General features: G+C 44.5%; 1 protein-coding gene across 1 annotated transcript in view; it reads right to left on the bottom strand.

Annotated features, from left to right (window-relative positions):
• BPHL (biphenyl hydrolase like) overlaps positions 1-17,589 on the bottom strand; it is a 31,640-nt gene extending 14,051 nt beyond the window's left edge. The window contains exons 1-4 of the mRNA XM_038389258.2: positions 17,421-17,589; positions 9,984-10,087; positions 7,211-7,377; positions 65-218 (exon numbers count right to left, since the gene is read on the bottom strand). Of these exons, the coding sequence (XP_038245186.1) occupies positions 65-218; positions 7,211-7,377; positions 9,984-10,087; positions 17,421-17,548 (553 nt within the window). The 5' untranslated portion in view covers positions 17,549-17,589. The remainder of the gene's footprint in view (positions 1-64; positions 219-7,210; positions 7,378-9,983; positions 10,088-17,420) is intronic.
• Between the last annotated feature and the right edge of the window lie 5,266 nt (positions 17,590-22,855).

The following is a 22,855-nucleotide window of genomic DNA, read 5'->3' on the forward strand; positions in this document are numbered from 1 at the left end:
TACAAAAGAAGAAACTAAGTTATTTGCCATCAGACATGTCTCCAGTCACATAATTAATACTTACCATTGTAAAGCTTCAGATCCTCCTGAGTAACAATGGCGTTTGCTCCCCAAACAACTAATTTATGGATAAGGGTTGGATATTTTGCAGCTGCTATGAGAGCTGTAATCCCACCATCACTCCATCCCAGCAAAGAGAACTTCTTAAACTTCAATGCCTTGATTCGTGTGACAAAATCACAGTAAAAATCACTGGCCTTCACTATAAACAGTTGTATCTACCTGCAGTCAACTGTTTCTTGAAAAATAATAACTTCAACCAAAATCTCAAATTTAGTTAAATTACAATTAACACACACAACTAAAATGGAAATACAGACTCCTTTGCTGAATGGTGGAAGACTTAAGGACAAGTTCAAATATCTAGAAATAATATTTTTCCCCCACTATGGTTTGGGCTATTTAATGGAGTAAAGACTAAATTACATTGACAGTAGATTTTACATTAAAACAGGCAGCAATTGAAAAAACCCTATTTTAAGTAAAAGTGAGTGTGATACTGCTAGAGATTCTTGGATTGCCTTCCTGTAGATTTGAAGAACCTGTATGGCAGTGGGTGACTATCTTAGATGAGACTGTGCCCTGGTCTACACTAAGATTTTACATCGGTAAAGTAATCTCTCGGGTGTGAAAAATCCACATGCCTGAGAGATGTACCTGTTCTGAACTAACCCCCAGTTTAGACAGCAGTAGACAGAAGGAAGAACAATTTAGCTACCCGCTTCTCGGGGAGGTGGATTACCAATACCAGTGGGAGAACCCCTTCTGTTGGCATAGGTAGCGTCTAGACTGTAGCACAGGGATTGGCAACCTTTCAGAAGTGGTGTTCCGAGTCTTCATTTATTCACTCTAATTTAAGGTTTTGCGTGCCGGTAATATATTTTAGCATTTTTAGACTGTCTCTCTCTCTAAGTCTATATTATATAACTAAACTATAGTTGTATGTAAAGTAAACAAGGTTTTTAAAATGTTTAAGAAGCTTCATTTAAAATTAAATTAAAATGCAGATCTTATCAGTTTAGTGCAGTGGTTCTTAACCTGGGGTGCACGCATCCCCTGCGGATGCGAGATGCCCTTTCTGGGAGTGCAAGACATGCGAGATTTTTTTTTTAGAAGGTAAATCATCGAAAACACAAATTAAGCACAGGACATAAGTACAACTACTTTGTTTCATCAAACCTATGTATTTCTTAACATTATACATTTTTTAATGATTATTGTGATATACAAAGTTTGTAAATTTTCAAGTTTTTAATCTAATTGTAGTGTAATTTTTGATAAGGGCTGCAGAGTGCTGGACCCAGACCAGGAGCAGAGCCCTGGGCTGGCTGCCGGTACTCCAAGCCAGCAGGAGGGCTGAGCAGGGCTGGAGCCCAGACCCCAGCTGGCAGGGGGCCGGGCAGCTGGAACCCCAGACCAGCAATGAGGTGAGTGGGGCCAGCGGCTGGTATCCCAGGCCGGCAGCAGGCTGAGCGGGGCAGATGGCCAGGACCCCAGCTGGCAAGGGGCTGGTGGCTGGAACCCCAGACTGTCAGCGGCTCACCCGCTGCCGATCTGGGGTTCCACCGGCCTGCTGCCAGCCAAGGGTTCCGTTCACTCAGGCCAGCAGCGGGCTGAGTGGGGCTGGCGACTGAGACCCCAGCTGGCAAGACGCCGGCAGCTGGAACTCCAGACTGTCAGCGGGCTGAGTGGGGCCGGCGGACAGAGCCCCAGACCGGTGGCAGGCTGAGTGGTTCAGCCTGCTGCCGGTCTGGGATTCCGTCCAGCGGTTCCTGCCATCCGGGGTCCTGGATGCCAGCCCCGCTCAGCCCGCTGCTGGCCGGGGGTTCTGTTCACCTAGGCTGGCAGCAGGCTGAGCAGGGTCGGCGGCGGGGACCCTGGCTGGCAGCAGCGTGCCAGTAAAAATTGGCTCGCGTGCCACCTTTGGCACGCATGACCCCTGCCGTAGCATTTTAAGTATAGATAAGCCTGAGAAGCAGTTACTAAAGAGTCTTAGAAAAAATAAAGGTTAATAAAACCTGGAAAACAAGAGCTGGTTTGCTGACACTTGTTAAATATCTATTGTGGGTTTTAGAGAGTGTACGTGTGTGAGAGCTACCTAAACTGGCTGAACTTTTTAAAACAACCACTAATTTAGAGTGCTTCAAATTTTGAGTGCCCAACTTGAAACAGCTAGGGCCTGATTTTATGAGGTGCTGAGCACTCAGAATATCAGCTAGAGTCAATGTAAGTAGCTGTGGGTGCATTTCACCACTCAAAACTAGGCTTAGAGAGTGCAAGTTTTTAAAAGTAACCACTAAATTTGTTCCTGCAATTGTGTGCACCCAAAATCTGAGTACTTCAATATCTAAGCCAGGGGTTAGCAACCCTACGGCATGCGTGCCAAAGACGGCACATGAACCGATTTTTAATGGCATGCTGCTGCCTGCCGGGTCCCAGCCACCAGCCCCGCTCAGCCCGCTGTCGAACTCAGGCCGGCAGCAGGCTGAGCGGGGCCGGCAGCTGAGACCCCAGCAGGCAGCCATGTGCCATTCAAAATCCTGCCTGCCCCGGCCCACTCTTCTCTGCCCCCCGTGGGGGCAGGGTGAAGAAGCTTGGTCTGCAGCTGCAGCTGCAGGGCAGGCAAGCTCCCCCCTCCCCCACGTCTTCCCCTGGCATGCTGGGTTCCTGCCCCTCCTCCTCTCCCGCCCTGCCTCCAATCAACTGATGGCCCTTGTGCGGGAGGGGGAGAAGCGGAGCCACAGCGCGCTCGCTGCTCTGGGGAGGAGACGGAGAAGAGGTGGGGAAGGGGGCTGGAATCAGGACATATCCCCTCCAGCCCCCTGCCATGAGCCGCTGGGCCGGGGGCTGGGAGTACCCCCACAACCCTAGCCCACACTCCCAGCCCTCTGCCCTGACCCTTGCTCCGCCATCACACACCCAGCCTCCTGGGCTGACCCCTGCTCCGCCATCACACACCCAGCCTCCTGCCCTGACCCCTGCATCTTCCCACAACCCCTGGCCCCCCCATACCCTGACTCTTGCACCTCCCACATTCCCACCCCCACCCTGAGCACCAAACAGGAGCTCTTGCACCCCCCCACCCCATTCCCACCTGCACCCTCACACCAAATGGGAGCTGCCCAGGAAAGCACTCTACACCCAAACCTCCTGCCCCAACCCTGAGCCCCCTCCCTCATTCTAGCTCCTGGCCAGACCCTACACCCCAACCCCCAGCCTGCTCTTTCACCCCCAGCTCTGTGCTCAGTGCACTCCGACCCTCAGCTCAGTGCAGAGAGGAAGAGAATGGGCTAGAACCAGGGAGAAGGTAGGTACCCACTCTATGTGGGCAGGGCCTGGATTCCAGACTGGCAGTGGGCTGAGCGGGACTGGCAGCCGGGATGCTGGCTGGCAGGAGCCATCGGATGGAACCCCAGACCGGCAGTGGGCTGAGTGGCCACTGCTGGTCTGGGGGTCCCGGCCGTCGGCCCCAATCAGCCCACTGCCGGTCTGGGGTTCTGGCTGCCAGCCCCTTGCCAGCCGGGGTTCCGGCCGCAGGTCTCGCTCAGCCTGCTGCCAGCCTAGGTGAATGGAACCCCAGGCTGGCAGCGGGCTGAGCAGGCCTGCGGCGTAAGATCAGCATTTTAATTTAATTTTAAATGAAGCTTCTTAAACATTTTGAAAACCTTGTTTACTTTACATATGACAATAGTTTAGTTATATAATATATAACCTATAGAGAGACGCCTTCTAAAAAAATGTTAGAACATATTACTGGCATGCAAAACCTTAAATTAAAGTGAATAAATGAAGACTTAGCACACCACTTCTGAAAGGTTGCCGACCCCTGATCTAAGCAATTGGTACATATCCACCTTTTTTTGTGCTTAGAGGCGTGGTTTTGGCCTGTTAAATGTGAAGCTGGATTGAAGCCACTTAGAAAACTTGATCTGAAATTTGAAAACTGTTCTTGGTTATAACCGTACACTTTAAATACTGCTTCATGATGAGTTTCAATTAAAAATGTTTATGTTGAAATGATTGCTTTCCCCTAAGGAAGCAAGATTGTAGCCCACAAAGACGTTAATTCATCCTATGTACTACTTCCCCCTAGAACTTGGCAGATACTAGGTCACATTCTCTGCTGCACCAAGATCCACTAACAGCAGGAAGAGGGTAGTGGTGACAACCAGGGAGCCAGTTATGGCTTCCTGTTTCTGTGGGCTATCTTGTGCTGGCTCCGGTCCTGTAGTATGACAGCATTTCACTTGAAATTACCTCCGTCCAGGGCCCCATATGTAGTGTGGCCATGTACGGTCTGATGCAATTGCAGATTGTTTTTAAGTTGCTGTATAACATAAGCTTTCATTTGAGTCAAATGTAAATCAACACAAGTGATGTCTGCCTGAGTCTGCAGTCAGCCTGAAACAATAATTCAGAGACATGTGAACTGATACCTTTTGGCTCAATGGGATGTTAAAATGGAAGTATCAGAAGGTTTTAAATATCAATATTAACTATCTCATTGCTGAAAATTTTAGAAGCAATGCTAATGTGCTTATTGGTCATTGCTGGATGTAGTGGTAGGCATCAGAGCAGGGTGCAGTGAAGCAGGCTTAAAATGTTCTTTTCCCATATTAAATTCTGCTAGTAGTTATAAAGAGGTTTTTATTTCAAAAAGGGATTTAATTCAGATGGTAGATGGTGATATAAAGTACTGACACCTGTCTTGCACTGTGACAGGTTTCAGAGTAGCAGCCGTGTTAGTCTGTATTCGCAAAAAGAAAAGGAGTACTTGTGGCACCTTAGAGACTAACAAATTTATTAGAGCATAAGCTTTCGTGTACAAATGCATCCGATGAAGTGAGCTGTAGCTCATGAAAGCTTATGCTCTAATAAATTTGTTAGTCTCTAAGGTGCCACAAGTACTCCTTTTCTTTCTGTCTTGCACTGTTATCTTGTTCTTCAGAATCTCAGCTTTCATTTTATTAAGAAAAGCTTATAGCAGTGAGTTGGGAAGAAAATTTCAAAAAATATGAACCAAGTCTAACAGACACAGATGCTAGCTAACAAAGCTATGCCTGCAAAACCCCCAGGCTGGACACAACTACACTGGCAGAAGAGTGCTTCTGTTGGCACAGCTAATGTCATTTGGGGAGATGGTGTAGCTATGCCAGCAGAACTCCACAAGGGGGCTCATCAGAATAGCTAAACCACTATGTGGCAAAGGATTTGTAGTGTAGTCAATACGAGTCTGTAGAAAGCCAATAGGTCTGAGGGCTTGTCCACACAGGAAAGTTATACTGGTATAAGCTAAGATGAGAATTTAAACCGATATCCTTATGATTCCTTGTGTGGACACACTTATTCTGGAAATCCTAATCTTCATTACTAGGGCTGAGTCTTTAGCTACTGTACTATCATACAGTATTTGTGAGAATATATAAACAAGTTAATCCATGCTTCATAAGTAGGCTTGGCAGAATTTGTTGTTTTTTTTTAAAATAATTTCAATGGATAATATTTGTTTTAAGCATTTTTTAATTTTTATCAACTTAAATTTTCAGTTGTGGGAAATTATGCGGCGGGGGCGTTGGACAATTATTTAATGACCATGGTTGTTGATATTCAAAAAGATAAAGCTTTATAGCCATTAAAACACAAATTGTCAACATCACATGTCAAAATATACAAAGGAAACAGCCTGAATTAAAACTCTAACAAGTTCTCAAGCAGCATTTTTTTCTTTGCCTATCTGTAAATTTCTGTTGATTGAAATAATTTTTTTCATCAGTTTGTATAAAGTGAAATCAATGTTTGACATTCCATAAAAAAAACAACCCTAATCCTTCCAAGCCTATTCATAAGAGAGATTTCAATAATCCTTTAATATATGTACTTATAAACATACAAATCTTCAAAAGCGGAAGATATGCTACACAGTTTTCTGTTGTCAAAAAATCTAGTCAGTTATACTTTTAACTTTAGCACTGATTAAATGTGAATGGGATGCTCCCCTGCATTCTACCCAATTGACTACAAAGCATCTGATTGTGTACTCCTTTTGAGGACAGCATATTTTTTTCCGTCATGCATTCATTAACCGTTTGAAGAGAAGCAGGTAAAAGGAGTTCCAACCTTTCACATTTGGAAGCCCATCACCTGCTCATGATAGCATTTTTGTTCTGGTTAGCCAGAGTGTACGTTATCTTTGGCTTTGTACGTTAGTCTGCATATACTGTAAATCAAGGGGCAACTAGATTTCATGACTCGGGAAAAACATTTCTCCTGTGTTTCCTGTCAGACTTATTTTGGTTCAACTAATCTCCTTATGCAGCGTACTTTAAGAAGGCTGCATTTTCAATTTCCCATGGGTCTGCAAAGTTGCTGCTGTTAAAAGAAATAACTGGCTTCGCTGTCCAAACCCTATCTGATATTTCTGGAACATATTGCATTGTCAGGATTCTTAACATGGCCAAAGATTCTGTGTAGTTTAACATAAGGAATTCCATCTACAAGTTGCCAATATGGTAGTTAATATTTTATTGTCACGCTTTCCTTTAATTTTAATTTGGCACAAACATTAACAAAACAACGGCACAACATATTTTTCACTTTTTGATTCTACAAATCAGGCTTAAAAAGCAGGAAAAACAATGACAGACATGAATCATGTTCTTTGTACTCACAATGTGTGTAAATTATATTTGGTGTGGATTTAGGAAGCCTCTGACTCTCCATTCTAACTATTTCTGGAATAGACCTTACAATGGAAATGTCAGTTTAGTTTGCAGGGATCAGATGTTAAACCTCGTAGATAAGACATTTTGCAAGAACCTATCACCCACTAGAGACCCTGTCAGCTACAATCATTAAGTGTAGATCTTGTTTTTAATATATAGTTTTCCTGGACTTCATTCAACTATAAAGTCACAAACATCCTCGGACAAAATATTCTGGAATTAGAACGTGCTGCTTCCTTACATAATTAATTCCATGGCTAAATCATCTGTGTGATAAAAGGGAGATGGAAGCAGAATATCTCCATCCATTTTAAGCACTTTTGCATAATTTAATATCAGCAATTACTACTGTAAAACATATAATCCTTGACTTCACCCCTCCCCACCACCATTAAGGAAAACCAGACTTTATCTCAGAACAGATTTACCTGCATCAGATCAACAGCATCTCTTGCATCCCTTTCAAAGAAATCTGGAGGAAAATCTCGAGGTGGAGGGATGGAATGTCCATAGCCCCGAGGATCCCAGGCAACTATTGTGAACAGCTGCTTGTTCATAGATTTGAGCTGTGGTCCAAAATCAGTTTGACTACTCCCTAAAAACATTATGTCCTGATGAATTAATCACCACATTATACAACTACCCTATACATACTACAGATGGAGGTGAGGGGACCCCTACCTTAAAATAATGTGAAAGTTGAGACCAATCCACAAGCATGAGGTACCTTTCTCAGCCTTATTGTAACTAGGAATTGCAACTTGCAGAGGATCAGTTGTGCATTAAAAACCCTTTAGTAGTATTCTAATACATTTAAAGGAAATTACTACTAAAAAGTATGCAATCTTGCCTAATCAATAGAACTTCATAAATTCACTTAGTTGGGACACCTACCAGTGAAGCGATTTAGATAAATGGTATGGACCATGACCACCGCTTAATCGCAACAGTATGAATAAAAATTTTGCTGAATGAAGATGTTTTCTTCTAGTGGTATCAATAGGTAAGTGTTGGTTAAGCAGGTAATATACCCATTTTTAGAGTTTTCTGTAGCACCCACTACTGTAGGATCTAAGAAGGGCTTGATTTGGCAATATTTTTCAGACTTATATTTTCAGACATTTTTAAAATTTGGTGGGGTGTCAGGAAATCAGTTCGGCTGTCTGAGTATAGAGGATTCTATTGGACTATAATCTCTATGAACACAAGGTTTGAGATAGCAGTTTTGTGATCAAACTTATTTAGCCCTAGTATAACATATTGAAAGAATGGAAATCAAAATCTCATCCCATAGTGGCTCTAAACTTCTTCTTGAATTTAAAAGGGGCTGTTAAAATACTTTTAACATTCCAATTAGAATACCCCAAATTCCTTTTTTTACATCAGTAATAGTAACTGGAGACATGACAAAACCAGTGGAAGTTTATGGGAGCACATGGGCTCTGAAAAAGAATCCCAATACCTCCATCATCTACAGCATGGTGCAATTAGCTGATTATATTAAGGGATGAGTTTTCTTCCCTTGAAATAATGTTTAATGGCCACAGCCAGAAGCAGAATACCAGGCTAGATGGAGAAGCATTGGACCCTGAGCTGGTATTATAAATCAGCTACTAATTTTATTAGTAGATAGTGCTGTGATACAGTGATCCAAGTGCTTGATACCATTAAAAAGTGGGTTACTTTATTTTTAAGGGCACCTTATGACTAGTCTATAAAAGGATAAATGATTAACCACTTATTAAAACAACTATTAATTAATTGACTCCGTGGGTCAATAGATTGCTTATAACCATGTATAACACAAAATCCATGTCTCTAATATGCTACAAATTATTTAACATTTTATAAAATGACACCAAAAATAGTCATTTATTTTTTTACTAAACGTTAAAACATGCCTGTACTAACACATTATACACCAAGCTTCAGCCCAAAGACATTTAAAATAGGTAAGACAACAAAATCTGGCAACTAGTGTTTTAATGGTGGTAATTAAACTATAGCAGTGTACATTTCAAAATAAAACAATGTATATATTACAAAAAATCAATTTTGAATTCATAAATGGGCCTTTCTTGACTTCTCTCAGAAACAGGATGAATATCAATAATGTACAATTTAAGAATTATTTCTCAGACACCATTAGAATTAGATATTCCCTTTTCTTCCTATTTTTTTTGCCACCATCTCTTCAGAAATGTCTTCCAAATGTATGTATTTTTAAAGTATTTTATAACAAAATATTTGTGTCAAAAAGAAAAACTGCATCCCACTTTGCATATCTCAATAATCTATGGCCCTGAGCCAGCAACCTACTTATGCATACGCATAATTTTGAGCACCTGGGTAGATCTAATGACTTCTTGGCAAGAAGTGGCACTAAGCAAATGAGCAGCTGCATTCTGCATCAACTGTATGTATTTTCTGAGTGCTGCCTCATAGTGACTCACTCTGGAAATGACAAAGGTAGCAATTACTGTGGCAAGGTCAGTATCCAAAAAGAGAGGATGCAACCACTAGTTAGACATTCCTGGCCACTGGCACACTCAGTCTCCAAAAGCAGCTGAGAATCCAATATAACTGATGCATTATGAAACTGAATAACCAAAAGTTGAACATACACTAAAAAACAAAACAATATCATCTCTGCTATTTTTCCCCTTCATGAGAAAGCTCTTGTTTAAACAAGATGTAAACGCTGCCATCAATGTTGTTCATTATTATAGCTGGAATTGGAAGGAACTTATACTCTTTTTAGAGATGATCATTCATTCAGTCCTTATATACTAAAATATAAAACAATGGAGCTGACTCGCCATTGTTTGTAGCTTGCATAGTCACTTGCACCTGTGAAAAATGGATGTACAACATTACTAAATCAGAATGGTAGCATTTTACATCCACTTTGTGCTGCTGTGTCTACAGAAAGTGCAAGGCAATGGAGATTCAGGCCTAGAATGTTTGCATTTAGAAGGTCTCTGGTGTTCTAAATGAGTTTGTAAAATTGGTAAATGTTTAAAATAACTGATTTTTCCTAACTCTATTACATATACCAAATTCTAGTTTTTAAAAAGTAATGCATAAAAAAAGTAAAAAGTTGCTGAAAAAGATCTTACAAAAAGAGTACAAAATAGCTTTAGAAAAATAAAGAAAAAAAAAGTACTGATATCAAATCGTAATATGACAAAAGCTCCTGACCTAACATCCCAGGAAGCAGCAGAACTGCATGATCCCCTTGTCCTGTCTGTTGATAATGCAGGGGTACTCCATTCACTTTAATTTTAGCAGATGTTATTGAAGTACTAGAAGAAAAGAAAATTATTCAACATGCTAATATCTCATTACAGTGCAGTCATTCAATGGACTATACAGTAATTACTAATGCTAGACACTGACAGCACAGTCATATTTAAAGGGTTCTATTTGCCCGTGTGTGTGTGTGTGTGTGTGTGTGTGTGTGTGTGTGTGAGAATCAAACGGAGTGCTACAGGAAAACAGGCAGACTACATAGGAAGTCAGGCATGTGACACTTTTACTTTATAATACTGTGTGGTTCAGCAAAGTGTCTTTTAAAACAATGTGTATCTTTTGGAATAAAACAAAATGTTGCAAACCTGCATAACATTATAAAAAGAAACCTCTTATTGAACACCTCCTCCCACCCCCCAAAAACCTCAGAAGTAATACTGTGTACCCTCCCCAGCACAGAGGATGACAGGACAATGCTTGGAGCAGGAGCCAGTACTCTGTGGCAAGATGGAACATTGGGAGATCCAAAAAAGAAAAGAGGTAAATTCTAAGTTCTGAATGACTCTCTTAGCCTGGCTATTGGAGGTGTGTAGCATATTACTAAAGTTATTGGAATTTTGTTAAAATCCTTGGTATATCACTTTTCAGCACTTCATTCTATACAGTACCCAAATGAAGTGACAGATACAGTAGGAATAAAAGCAGAAAAATGGTTAGGTCTAGTTTGTGCACATCCACATAGGGAAGCAAATGGGAAATAAGGCAATCCCCTTGCTGCCCTGACCACACTACCTGAGTCCAGACATGCAGGTTAAAGGGACACTGCATTCCTTTTTACCACCCTGCCTTGCCCCTTGAGCAGGTGAGCCTAGAGATTAGGCAGAGAGCCTTGGCTTTGCACCTCCTAGGAACTGGCCAGTATAGGTAAACCAGCATCCTAGGGATAGGAATACATTATCTCCCTAAGTGCAAGAAGGTAACACCTCCACTTGTCTGGTTCCTGTGTAGCCTTTAATGCTGGAATTTTTTTAAACTACTGTATCATAAACTTTTGTTAAACTTTGGTGGCTTCGGTATGTCACGTGATACTGACAGTAGCACAATAATAGGAGATTTTAAGAAACAATCAGTCTAACTACAGCTTAAAGTGCCTACAGAAGTGTGTTAAAAATAAAGAAACAAACATTAAAAGGAAATATCACTGTATTGCTGAACTGCTTCCAAACGGCTGCTGCTGTTGCACTGAACCTCATCCTCTGCTGCTACATAACAGAATGTGGTGTATGGTTACTTATGATTCACAAGTTGTGTAATGAAAAAACCTACAGCTGGGGGCAGGGGGAATCACATCATACAATTCAATTCAATGTAATCTGAGCAGAGAGTATTGTTCAATTAGAAAAATACATTACAGTGTAAAACGTTCCAACAGGAAGTAGCAGCAAAGTAAGCCTTCAAGATTACACACAAGTCAGTCACAAGCATAGGAAAATTAACGGTAAAGAAAAATTCTAAAGCATGAAGATACTTGTATTTATATAGTTGGGAATTCTGATACCATCATCAGATAATTCTTAGAGGGATCATTGTTACATTGACTGTTAGGTCTTTGCTAACCCGCTACATATTTATGGAAATATAAATTAATTAGATTTTTAATATATATTACTACTTGGAATATTAGTTGGTTTTAGATCCTAAATGTTTCCAAAGTGTAATCCATGAACACAGGAACATGGTGCAGTAGAATTTGACTTATCCAGAAAAGTGATTATTTTTTTCCCCTTGAGTCTTTCAACTGACTGCTGAAGCCTGTCTGTTTCAAGTGGCTGGAGCAGAGAAAGGAAGAATTAGTGCCATTTTGAGTCATTTTTCTGCTCTGAATAGCAAAAATCTTACTGGATATTGAGGAAATGAAGTACAAACCTATTTCCCACTAAAGAGGCAAGATAACTTGATTACTTTTATGTAAACTTGTATTCCACCCACATGAGAACTCAAATATGCAAGTGTGGGAGTTTTCTTCTATTCTACTCTCTCTAGGTTCTTATGCAGCTCTCATCACTGTAGTACCTGAGCTCCTTATAGTAGTACATTAAGTGGCATGAGTAATATTAGCCACTTGTTTTTTTTCTCTCTCCCCCCCATCCTCTCCTCAGGGGGAGAATTGTGTGTGCAAGGTAGTTGATTTTCTTTTTCATTATTGTATCACTATATGTTGCGTTTGGAGAAGGCAAGACCAAAGAGGTGCACCTTGCACTTGGAGAGGAAGGTGATGAGGTTTATGACGGTGCTTAGTTCCTGTGGAAGTTCTTTGCACAGTATCGGACCAGTCCCTGAGAAAGCTCTGCACAGATGAGCTTTACCCTTCCAGGTTATATCTTCACTGTAGAAAAAGGTGTGTTTTTACATTGAGAGAGCTAACCCAGATTAGCGATGTCAATGTGAAATCCTAGTGGAGACAAGGCACAGGTAGTCTTTTATCTCAACTAGCCTCATCAAGGTAACACTTACCTGTTCCATGTCTCTACTAGGATTTCACATCTAGAAAGCTAATTCAAGTTAGCTAGCTCCATGTAATATCACACCTTTTATTTTGCAGTGAAGACACAGTTCTACTCTCTACTCTATGCTATTACTCTCAATCCTGGCCAGTCAAGGGAGCACTTGTTACTAGCAAAAGTGCTTTTTTTAGGAAAGCATTCAAGCATGTCTTTAAATTCATCCCTATTCAGGAAAGCACTTATACACACGCTTAACTTTAAGCATATGTGTAAGTCCCATTGACTCCAGGGGCTTAAATATTTATTTAAGTACTTTTCTGACCAGTATGAGTGTTGGCTCTAAACTTCTGAGCCCTCTTTCCACCCGTGTAATTCCTGTTCCAGGCCAACGGAATAGTCACCCCAAACTACAAGGACAGCTTCCTCGGTGACATGTATGAAATACATAGATGCTCTACCCTCCTACTTGCTTTTTCTCCATGAGCCTCCCAGTGCTCCATAGCCCATGAGATTTACTTTAATTGTACTTCTATTAGTTAATACATGTAAAGTTGTAATTGTACGTTACGGTATGATAGCATCAGATCTGTACTGCACACAGGAATATTTGGATCCAAGGGCAGGCTGCCAATAATCTCTCAAAAAGTCTGCACTTTAACCTGGCATTAATACTGTGTACTGGAAGGTGAGGAGAGGGCACAGGGTGTTTGCAAAGAGATGGGATGAGAGACTGAGATATTTATTCATTTTCCCATTTAAGCAAAAATGTTTTTTCTAAGCCATAATCAAGGAGGGAGATAACACTATTAGGCAAACAAACTTCTATTAGTCCATTTGCACTTTGTTATTTAAAAAGAATACTGAGTATATTTACACCATAACATTGTTGTAAAGTCTGAGGTGGATCTTCATCAGGAAATGTTTTTTGAAAATACCTGCCATTTGGTGCAAACTGGGGAATTCCAAAAGCCAATTCCTATAAAAAATCTGCTTTTCAAAAGTATTTTATGATCCACCCTAACCAGAGTCCCAGGCCAGACCACCTTCAATAACCTCTATCTGGTCTGGAACCTACTCCATTTAGCATATAGGGATGGTCTGTCACTTGCCAAGGATGCAGTCTACAATGTTTCTAACTGTGTCCATAAAAGGACGAACACCATCAAAAGCAAGAACATCACTTCAACCATTCATTCAACTAGTTAAATTTGAACAAAGGGCAATTTTAACATAGTCACCATGTGGATGACTGAGAAAGCGCTTTAGAGATAGTGATAGATCAGACATGAGGTATTAACCTAAGTAGGAAAGGACAGTTGACTGAAGTGAGTCATTATTGTAATTCCATATTTTATCCTCTGTGAAATGATGTCAATTGATATCATTAAAATGAGCTGCGAGAATAGTCCTGGCAACTGGAATTTTAAATAATATTAAAAGGCTTTGGGTTTTTGGCAATAAGTCATGTCTTGCTCAAGAGGATAAAAGACCAATTTCTAAATCTCAGTTTAATACCATCCCTTTCAACTGCACCAAATATGAAACATCAGTGAAACTAATGTTTTTCTACACTTTGTTTTCATTACAGAATGTTGTACTTTGGTGTTGTTAATGATATTTAAATACAACACTGTTCTATGATTTCACTGTATGGTTCTTGTCTTCTGGCATAGCTCTGTATTACACACTTACCTCATTCAAAAACAGACATATGAGTTTGCATTTTGTCTTCCAATTAATTTATACCCTAATAGTTGCAGTTCTCTTCTGACTAACTTATCTCACTTTAAAAAACAAAAAACACATAATGGTTAACCTTTATTCATTTTACTACTTTACCTGCCTTAAATATCATAGGTGAAATCTTCGCCCCATTGAAGCCAATGAAAGTTTTATTTGCTTTTTTGTAGGAATGTTACTTTAAAGCATTAAGGTTGAGAGAAACTTTCTTTCTATGCCACTCACAAAAAAACTTCATGATTTAGTGAGATTGTTCTGTTATTTATTAAGCTTTGACATTATGCTTACCTCTGTGCTAAACACAGAGGTAAGTGGCTTACATAACCCCTGCCAGATAGTTTACATTCAGGACTGAATTACTTTTACTTTAAATCATTTTTCATAAAGCAACCCAAAATGAACAAACAATGGCTGTACGGATTCCTATTCCTAATTTATGGTAGTGGGAATTAAATTGCAGCCCTTTGTTCACAAGAAGGCCCAGACAGTACATAAACTAAGTGTTTATGTAACACAATACTGTAGTTGGTAATGGCACTTACCAAACTAAGGATCTGATCCTGCAATTAGATCTATATGATCCATCTACACAGATCCTTTGAAGATTGGGATGCAAGTCCAGAACTGGTTTTCATGACTATGGCTCAGACTGGAAGAGTCATTATGCCATTTATAACTTAATGAATTTTAACTATCTGTTATGGGGATTCGTTTTAACAAATTAATTTGACTATTAAAACTGATCAACCAAGCTTTTTTGTACCAACCCTACTGTAAATATCTATGCATATAAACCAAGTTTCATAACCAAATATGATGCAGCTAAATGTCTGAGCTTAGGGTAAGAAGTATGGCACATCCTTAGCCCACTTTTTGAACAACACTTAACAGAGAGCACAGCTATATTAAAAAAAAATAGTAAAACACAGCACTTGTCTTTTGATTTAAAAAATGTCATTCCATGAAGGTTATTTGACTATATCCTTCACCATGGTAAATGAGCACCTCAACTCAATTTTAACTAATCCTTCTAGGAACATTTAATATCCCATTGCTTGAAACCATTTTAAAAATCGCAAAAACCTGTCTATCTTTACTGACAAAATACAATCACTACCCTCCTGTTGCCTTTTTTTAAGTGGGCAATGAAGTGGTGTTTTTACAGACCTCTGGGGGAAAACTATACTGCTTTCCTTTTTCATGTTGCACTTACACATTCTGTAGCCTTTCCCTCTGACCAGTTATTAACTGCACGTGAAGTGACCTTCTGCTGAATGTGTGGTGCTGCCTCACACTTGCTCTTGAGCCATATAAAAAGGCACTGTTGGAATTTCATAGCCAATATATAGAGACCTTTTTATCTGGATGATGACCAAGTGAGGGGCTGCACCACAAACTCAGCAAATCATCACATTACTGTGAAGTTAATATGTAACCAGTTGCGGAAAAGACTGTAGAATCAGCAAATCAAAATGCTAATCTTAAAAAATTAACCACTCTATTTTTTTCAGCATGCCTGAGGTACTCCATTTCACTCCCTACTTAGAATAGGTAACACTCAGAGTGTTACCGGTTTGCCAAAAAACATTAAGCATAGTATAAAAATGTTATTGAAGCATGTAAAAATAAGAGCAATATTATTGCCTTTGCCAAACAACAAGCCCTTGCACGTCTTTTATGACTTACAAGATAAAATTTGCAGTTTTGTTTGTCCCGTCTACGCATCTAAGAGATTCTCTGCTCCTTGTATCTTCCTCCTTGATTTTGACAGGTACAAAGGTCTTTTGTTTTGGAAGAGCTGACAGTCTACACAAGATCAGATAGATCAGTGCCCCCTAAAGCCATGGTAGCTTGATAATGAAATGGAAACTATTTGCCGTGTGTGTGTTAAATGGGACAGAAATGTCACTAGGAGGGTTCCAGCACACTGGATGAAGAAACTGCAATCAGCAATGTATGGTCTGCGAAGTATCTTTTATGACTATACTATAGAGAGGGGAAGTCTGTACAACATAATTCTCAGAAAAATAAAATTTCAGTCCATGCTGGTCAGAAATTATGCTAGAATCATGCTAATACAGATTTTACCCCCTTGACTCCATCTACCATAACTTGTGGAGGCCGAGTCATCAATTTTCTGCCTGGTTATGTTGGTCAGCATAAACAGGGCATTGGAACAAGATGTGAACAGCGTCTGAAACCTGTTTTAAAGAACGTATGCCTCATTTCACACCACTCAACACAAACATATATGTATACAGAAAACTTGTTTTTAAAACAATGTTTAAAAACATTTCCTACCTGTAATGTAGAGATGGCCAAAGGCTACAGGCCCATAGTCCTGAACTGGGAATTACATTCAATCAGGAGTGCCTAGCAGCCTGTCTGGTGCATCTACTTCTAGCACAGTAGTTTTCTTCCCCCCTAAAGCCTGGCTCAGCCTTGCACCCTCCATAGGCTGAAACCACATTTGTACTGTATCCACAAATCATGCTACAGCATTGTGTTTTGCAGAAATGGGATGCAATTTGTGAAGGACAAGGGACCGACACTTCAGTTACAGCTACACCACAAATCCAAACTGGGCTTTGGCTGGGGCAAAGGACTGTGGCATGAAGAATGGATTTGCAGGGCAGCTTTTAAATTCAGCTGCCAGCCTTCCCTTTTCCTTTCTCAGTCTCTCTTCCCTAGCACATCCCTTAGCAACCCTAGCTGCTTCCAGGAGGCCACCAGGCCCCTAGTAGAGGGGCTAGGGGTGCAGCCTGGCACCTATGGCGGGGGGACGGACGGGACAGGGACTCAGCCCAGAGCTCAAAAAGAGGAGGGTGGGAGTGGGGGTGGACACTAGTGACAGCTCTTTACACCAGAAAAGAAAGCTAAGGAAATGAAGCGACCCCCCCCCATATCCCTACATAGCCTACTGCCAAAGCCCAACCCCCAAATACCCCCCGCCCCAGCCCGATCCCCCCCAGCTTTCCCCAAAGCACTACACCACCCCTTCCTCAAAACACCACCCTCCCCCCTGCACAACCCCCTGCCGCCCCAAGGCTCCCCAGCAGCAGCAGCAGGGGGCTGAGACGCCCTGGGAGGCGGGGGCGGCTCCGCGCTGGCAGCGCCGCGGTCCGGCCGGGGCTGACTTTACCCGTAGGAGGCGGCGGTGGCGGCAGCAGCAGGTCCCCGGAGCCCGAGCGGCGCCGCCTGCCGCGCGGCCGGCGGGAGCCGGGAGAGGAGAATCCGCAGCAGCGCCCCGCCAGCGCCCGGCCGAGCCATTCCCGCTCCCCGCAGCCGCCTCGGGCGCCGCTCTTTCGGGCGGTGGCTGAGCGAGGCCTGCGGGAACAGAGCGGACCCGGGCTGCTGGCAGTGCGGCGAGGCTGGGCGGGCCCCTAGGGGGAGCCCTGGTGCAGGAGCTGCTCCCCCGCTCCCTCCCCCTGGTGTGCCCGCTCCTCCTGCAGAACGGGGGCCCCGAAGCTGAGTGAGTGGCCTTGCGCCCTGGGGCACGGGCAAAGCTGAGTGAGTGGCCTTGCGCCCTGGGGCACGGGCCACAGCGCCACGCGGGTGCAGCTGGAGGGGCTGCCCTTGGGAAGGCCCAGTGCTGGTGACTTGGCGCCCCTGCCCATTGGTGGAATGAGTGTATGGCCCTGGGGGCCACTGCCCCACACCTAACAGCTCACCCTCCGGTGATGGCTTTGGGGCCCATCGCATGGTGCTGTGCCCATGTCACTCACACCACGGGGATGGGTGGTCTGTGTCACCAGACAGCCACAGCAAGGTAGGGTGAAAAATCGGGACAGGGTGGGAAGTAATAGGCATCTATATAAGAAAAAGCCACGAATATCGGGATTGTCCCTATAAAATCAGAACATCTGGTCACTTTACACCAAGGTGGCCCTCCCCAAGGGGAGTGAGGCCCGTGCCACACACAAAGTTGCAGTGGTTTACCTTGAGATGTGATTTTTTTTAAAACCAATTTAGTTAAATTGAGCCATCTGTGCATGGAGATACTTAGGTATGGCTGCACTGACAGTGCTTCAGTGTAGACACTACCTATGCCAACAGGCGGGGTTCTCCCATGTGCACAGGTAATCCACCTCTCTGCGAGGTGGTAGCTAGGTCAACAGAAGAAATTCCATTGACCTATCTATCACTGGCTACACCGGAGGTTAGGTGCTTGGCATAGCTAAATCTCAGGGATGTGGATGTTTCACACCCTTGAGAGACATTGCTATTCAATGTAAATTCTCACTGTAGAGCTACGTCTGCACTATTGAGCCTATGCCTGCATAGCTATGGCACCATAGTCTCCTAGCATAGACGCTGCAGGTATGTCTACACTACAGTCACTATAGCGTCACAGTTCCAGTGCTGTAGCTGCACCACTGTAGTGTGGTGCTTACTACTGAGAGGGAAGGGGTTCTTTCGTTGTTGCAGTAAATCCACATCTCTGAGAGGCGGTAGCTAGGTTGATGGAAGAATTCTTCCATCAGCCTAGCACTGTCCACACTGGGACTTAGGTTGGCTTCCTTACTTGTCTCAGTGAATTTTTCACATTCCCTGAGCGATGTAGCTAGGTTGACCTACATTTCTAGAGTTCTGTCTACTTAGTAACTGCACCTCTGACAGCATGCTTCACTGAGGTCCTGCTGACATAGGTATGTTGCCTGAAGTTGTGAATTTTGCACATTCTTACATGACATAGCTATGCTGGCAGAACTTTGTAGTATAGCCCCGGCCCTATACAGGCATAAGAGTGTCTATGTGGGAGTTATATCAGTATAACTATAGCAGTTTAAATTCACATCTGAGCTTATACTGGTATACCTTTCCCATTGTGAGGGTGTAGAGAAATTGCTGTCCAGCAATGGTAACTCCTGGGGACGGGCCCTGAAGGGTCACATGACCCTCCCCACAATGCCGGGGGAGTGGGGCAAGACCGGCAGCTGGGAGATGAAGGGGCAGGGCCAGTGCCTCTCCTATTCCAGCCTCCTCTACAGGCCATGCTGCCTGGTGCGGCACTCTCCCAGGCAATCTGTGGCCACACTGCTTGGTGGCACAGCCCAGGCAGGCAGCGTGGCCAGAGGCTGCCTAGGAGAGTGCATTAGTGGCTCCACACATCAGGGCCGGATTAACCTTTTGCGGGCCTGGCGCCATGCTTATTTGTGGGCCCCCATGGGAGTAATGGAGCATGGCACGGAGAGGTCAGTCCCCAGAGTGAGGGGCCAGCCAGGGGCAATGGGGCATGGCGTGGCAGGGGCGGCCCAGCTCTGCCTAGCCCAGTGCGAGGGCACTATTTACGAACGAACACGCACACAGACACACACACACAGAGCAAGTCTGAACGGACCGGGTCAATCAGCACTCTCAAGTGGATCCCCTTATCTGTCACTGTACTCAAGCAACACTTTCAAGCTGTCACTCTCATGTGCCCTTGGGCTCAATAGGCTGGGCTGAGCAGCAATTTCAGCTGCCCACCCCTTATGTGCCACAGGTTTAACACGCCCCTATCCCACTTTCACGTTACACATTTCACGTTGTACTGATAGTAACCCACTTGATGAGCAAACCCCACAGTATTTTTGGACACTATAGGGATCTTTAGCTTAGGTAAAAGAAGTGTTGCTGCAAAGTAAATGCGGGAAGCTACAAACACAAAAGAGTAGAGTTCAGAGAGAGAGAAGAGAGAGAAGCAACCAGCTTAACCATAAAAGTTATTTATAGAATAATAGTGATAACTACACAAAGAGAGCCTAAACTAACATAACAAATTATTAAAGGTTAATACCTGAGGTAGAAAGGAAAACAGAGAGAGAAAGAGAGGGATCTTACCCACTCCAGGAGGTTTGGACTGGTCAGGGTTCCCAGGTGATGGTGGTAGCTCAGGGTCCTGAGGGCGGGAGATAGGCAGAGCCCCCAGCACGATCAGTCAGGAGAAGATGGAGTCCCAGTGGAACTGATGCATAGTTTGGATCTAAGCATCAGAACACTGATTGGAGGGTGAGTAGGGATTTTCGTAGACAAAATACAATGGTTCAAGGGAGAACACTAGATTTGTTTATAGGTAAACTGATGACTCAAGGGTTTTCTTTAGTCTAGACAATAGGAGCTGATCACTCTTGGCTCTGGGTGGTGTTTTCTTCCAGGGAGCTCACAATGCAACTAGGCTGCTTCAGTATTTTGGATATCAATAAAGGATTTATTACTAGAATTGGTCTGATAATTCTTGAGCAGGGTGTGTGCAGGCATAGGTTCATTAACATCTGGAGCAGAGATTCCCATGATGCAGTGCATCCCTGCTTTTCTGATCCCAGATTCAGTGCGGTTCTCTGTTCTCCATTCTGTATACAAACTGAGATGTCTCCCTGTCCCATCTTTCATGCAGATGAGGCTAGGGGAGTTGTCTCTGTTTTCCATTCTGTATGCTAATGGAGATGTCTTAATCTTGTCACCCTTGTCTGGAGGGGTCTAGATGTGTCTCCCAACACCCTTCACTGCTCTCTGCAAGCCTTTTCTCTGATCAGTTTTGATTCAAGCAGGGGTGTGGAGTGGTGTTTTTCATGAGTCAGACAGGCTAGATACTGTGTCAGGCTTCTGCACCAGTCCCAAGTGACTCAGCTCTGGGGAGACAGGTGGTGGGAAGCAGAGACTGCCCAGAGCCGGAAGTGCACTGGGGTCTGGTCAGGGAGCAGAGAGGAGCAGGGGGGGTGGGGTCGAGGAGGCAGCAGGTGGCCAGGCCAAGAGGAGCAAGTGGTGGGTGGGGGGAGCTAGAGGGGTTTCAGGGCGCAGTGCAAGCGGAGCAGGCCGGGGCCCCTTCTGAGCATAGACCTGGCTCCATGGAGCCACTGGAGCCATTGTAAACCCGGGACTGCCACACATGCCAGGAAGACTGGGGCAGAGCCCCCATGCCCAGGTAACATGGGATGGGGAGGGGATGGGGAGAGTGTGGGGTGCCCCAACTAGGAGTGGGGTGGGGATGACTCATGTGGGGGGGTCACATGGGGAGCAGGGCGGGGACGAGTCACATGAGGGAGTCGTGTGGGGGGGCGGGGATGAGTCATGTGGGGGGTCACGTGCCCCCTTTAGCTGGTGTCCCCTTTGTGTCCCTCCCACTAGTCGCCTCTCCCCGGATCCAGCATAGTGGGAGTTACAGAAAACCTTTGGGTTCAGCTAGCCCCGCCCCACTATACCTGCAGCCAGTGCCAGGCCTGGGGGGAGAGAAAAGAAGGGAGCCTGACTCATTAGGAGCTGACTGGTGATGAGGTAGGAGTTCTCTGCCTGCCTGAAGGGACAGAGCAATAACCTGCCAGCCAGCATAGCCACTTGAGGTAAGTAGGGCCTCCCTTGCCAAGGGGAGGCTGCAAATAAGCCCCAGCACTTGGGGCAACTGAGCTAGTGGGGTCATGCCCCAAACTGAAGAGACATGTAGGAAGTAGCCCAGGGAAGCAGGTCTTGACTCCCTGCCCATCTTCCCTGTTCAAGGGCTGATTTACATAGGGCCCTATGGAACCTGGTAGAGTGGTAGGGTTTGGGTCCCGCACCCTCTCTCTGGACTTGCAGACTGAAAGACCAGCAATCTAGCCACTAGACTGCCCGGCCACAGAGACTGTATCACACCCATAAAGACAAGCCCTTCGGCCTTGTCTATCCACAGAAGTTTGTACCTCTTTAACTGTATCAGTATAGTTTGTGAGGGTTGTACCCCATTGTGAGGACACAGCTACACTGGTATAAATGTGCTTCCACTCCTCAGGGGTGGCAGGTTTGAATAACTTTTGATGGTGTCCAGAATGAGTCTAAGTCCCCCCCCCCCCACACCTGCCTTGTAAGCTGATACAAATTTTAAAAAATAATGTAAAAATGTGAGGGCTCTGGGATGGGGCTGGTGATGAGGGGTTTGGGGTGTGGGAGGGGCTCAGGCAGAGGGTTGGAGTGTGGGGATGAGGGCTGCAGGGTAGGGCTGGGGATGAGGGGTTCACGGTGCAGGAGGGGGCTCAGGGTTGGAGATGAGGAGTTTGGGGAGCAGGCAGGCTGCCCCCAGCTGGGGCCAGAGAGGACTCCCCACAGCCCTCTTCCCCCCTGGCAGCACACTCACCTCGCACCACTGTCACTGCACGTGCTCCTAGGGCCCCTCTCAGGTCCAGGAAGCTCCCTTGCCTCCCCTGTAGTGGGTGCCAGGGTAGGGGGGCTGGCATTGTGCCCCTCCTCCCCTGTTGCTGCCCCTCACTGTAGGTTCACTGGGGGTGGGGGATGGGGCTGCCCTTTGCCCAGCATGGGGCAGGAGTTGTGACTGCAGGGAGGCCCTGTGCTGGTGGAGGGTCCTGCCAGAAAAGGGAAGGGTCCGTCCATCCGAGGCGGAAGGGCAGGGTCAACCTGGGTCAGCCTGCCCTGGCACTAGTGTGGGGGATGCTAGGACCCTGCGGTGGCAGCTGGTGCGGGGAGCTGGCAGAGCAGAGCGTAGCAAGCAGCTGCAGGGGACAGCCGCCTACTACCAAGGGTGCAGGCAGGGATGTGTGGGGGTGGCAGGCGGGGACGGAGGAGAGACCGGGCTCCGAACGTTGGTGGAGCTGGTCCCCCATGCACTGA

The sequence above is a fragment of the Dermochelys coriacea genome, chromosome 2 (assembly GCF_009764565.3).
Source record: "Dermochelys coriacea isolate rDerCor1 chromosome 2, rDerCor1.pri.v4, whole genome shotgun sequence".
Lineage (NCBI taxonomy): Eukaryota > Metazoa > Chordata > Testudines > Dermochelyidae > Dermochelys > Dermochelys coriacea.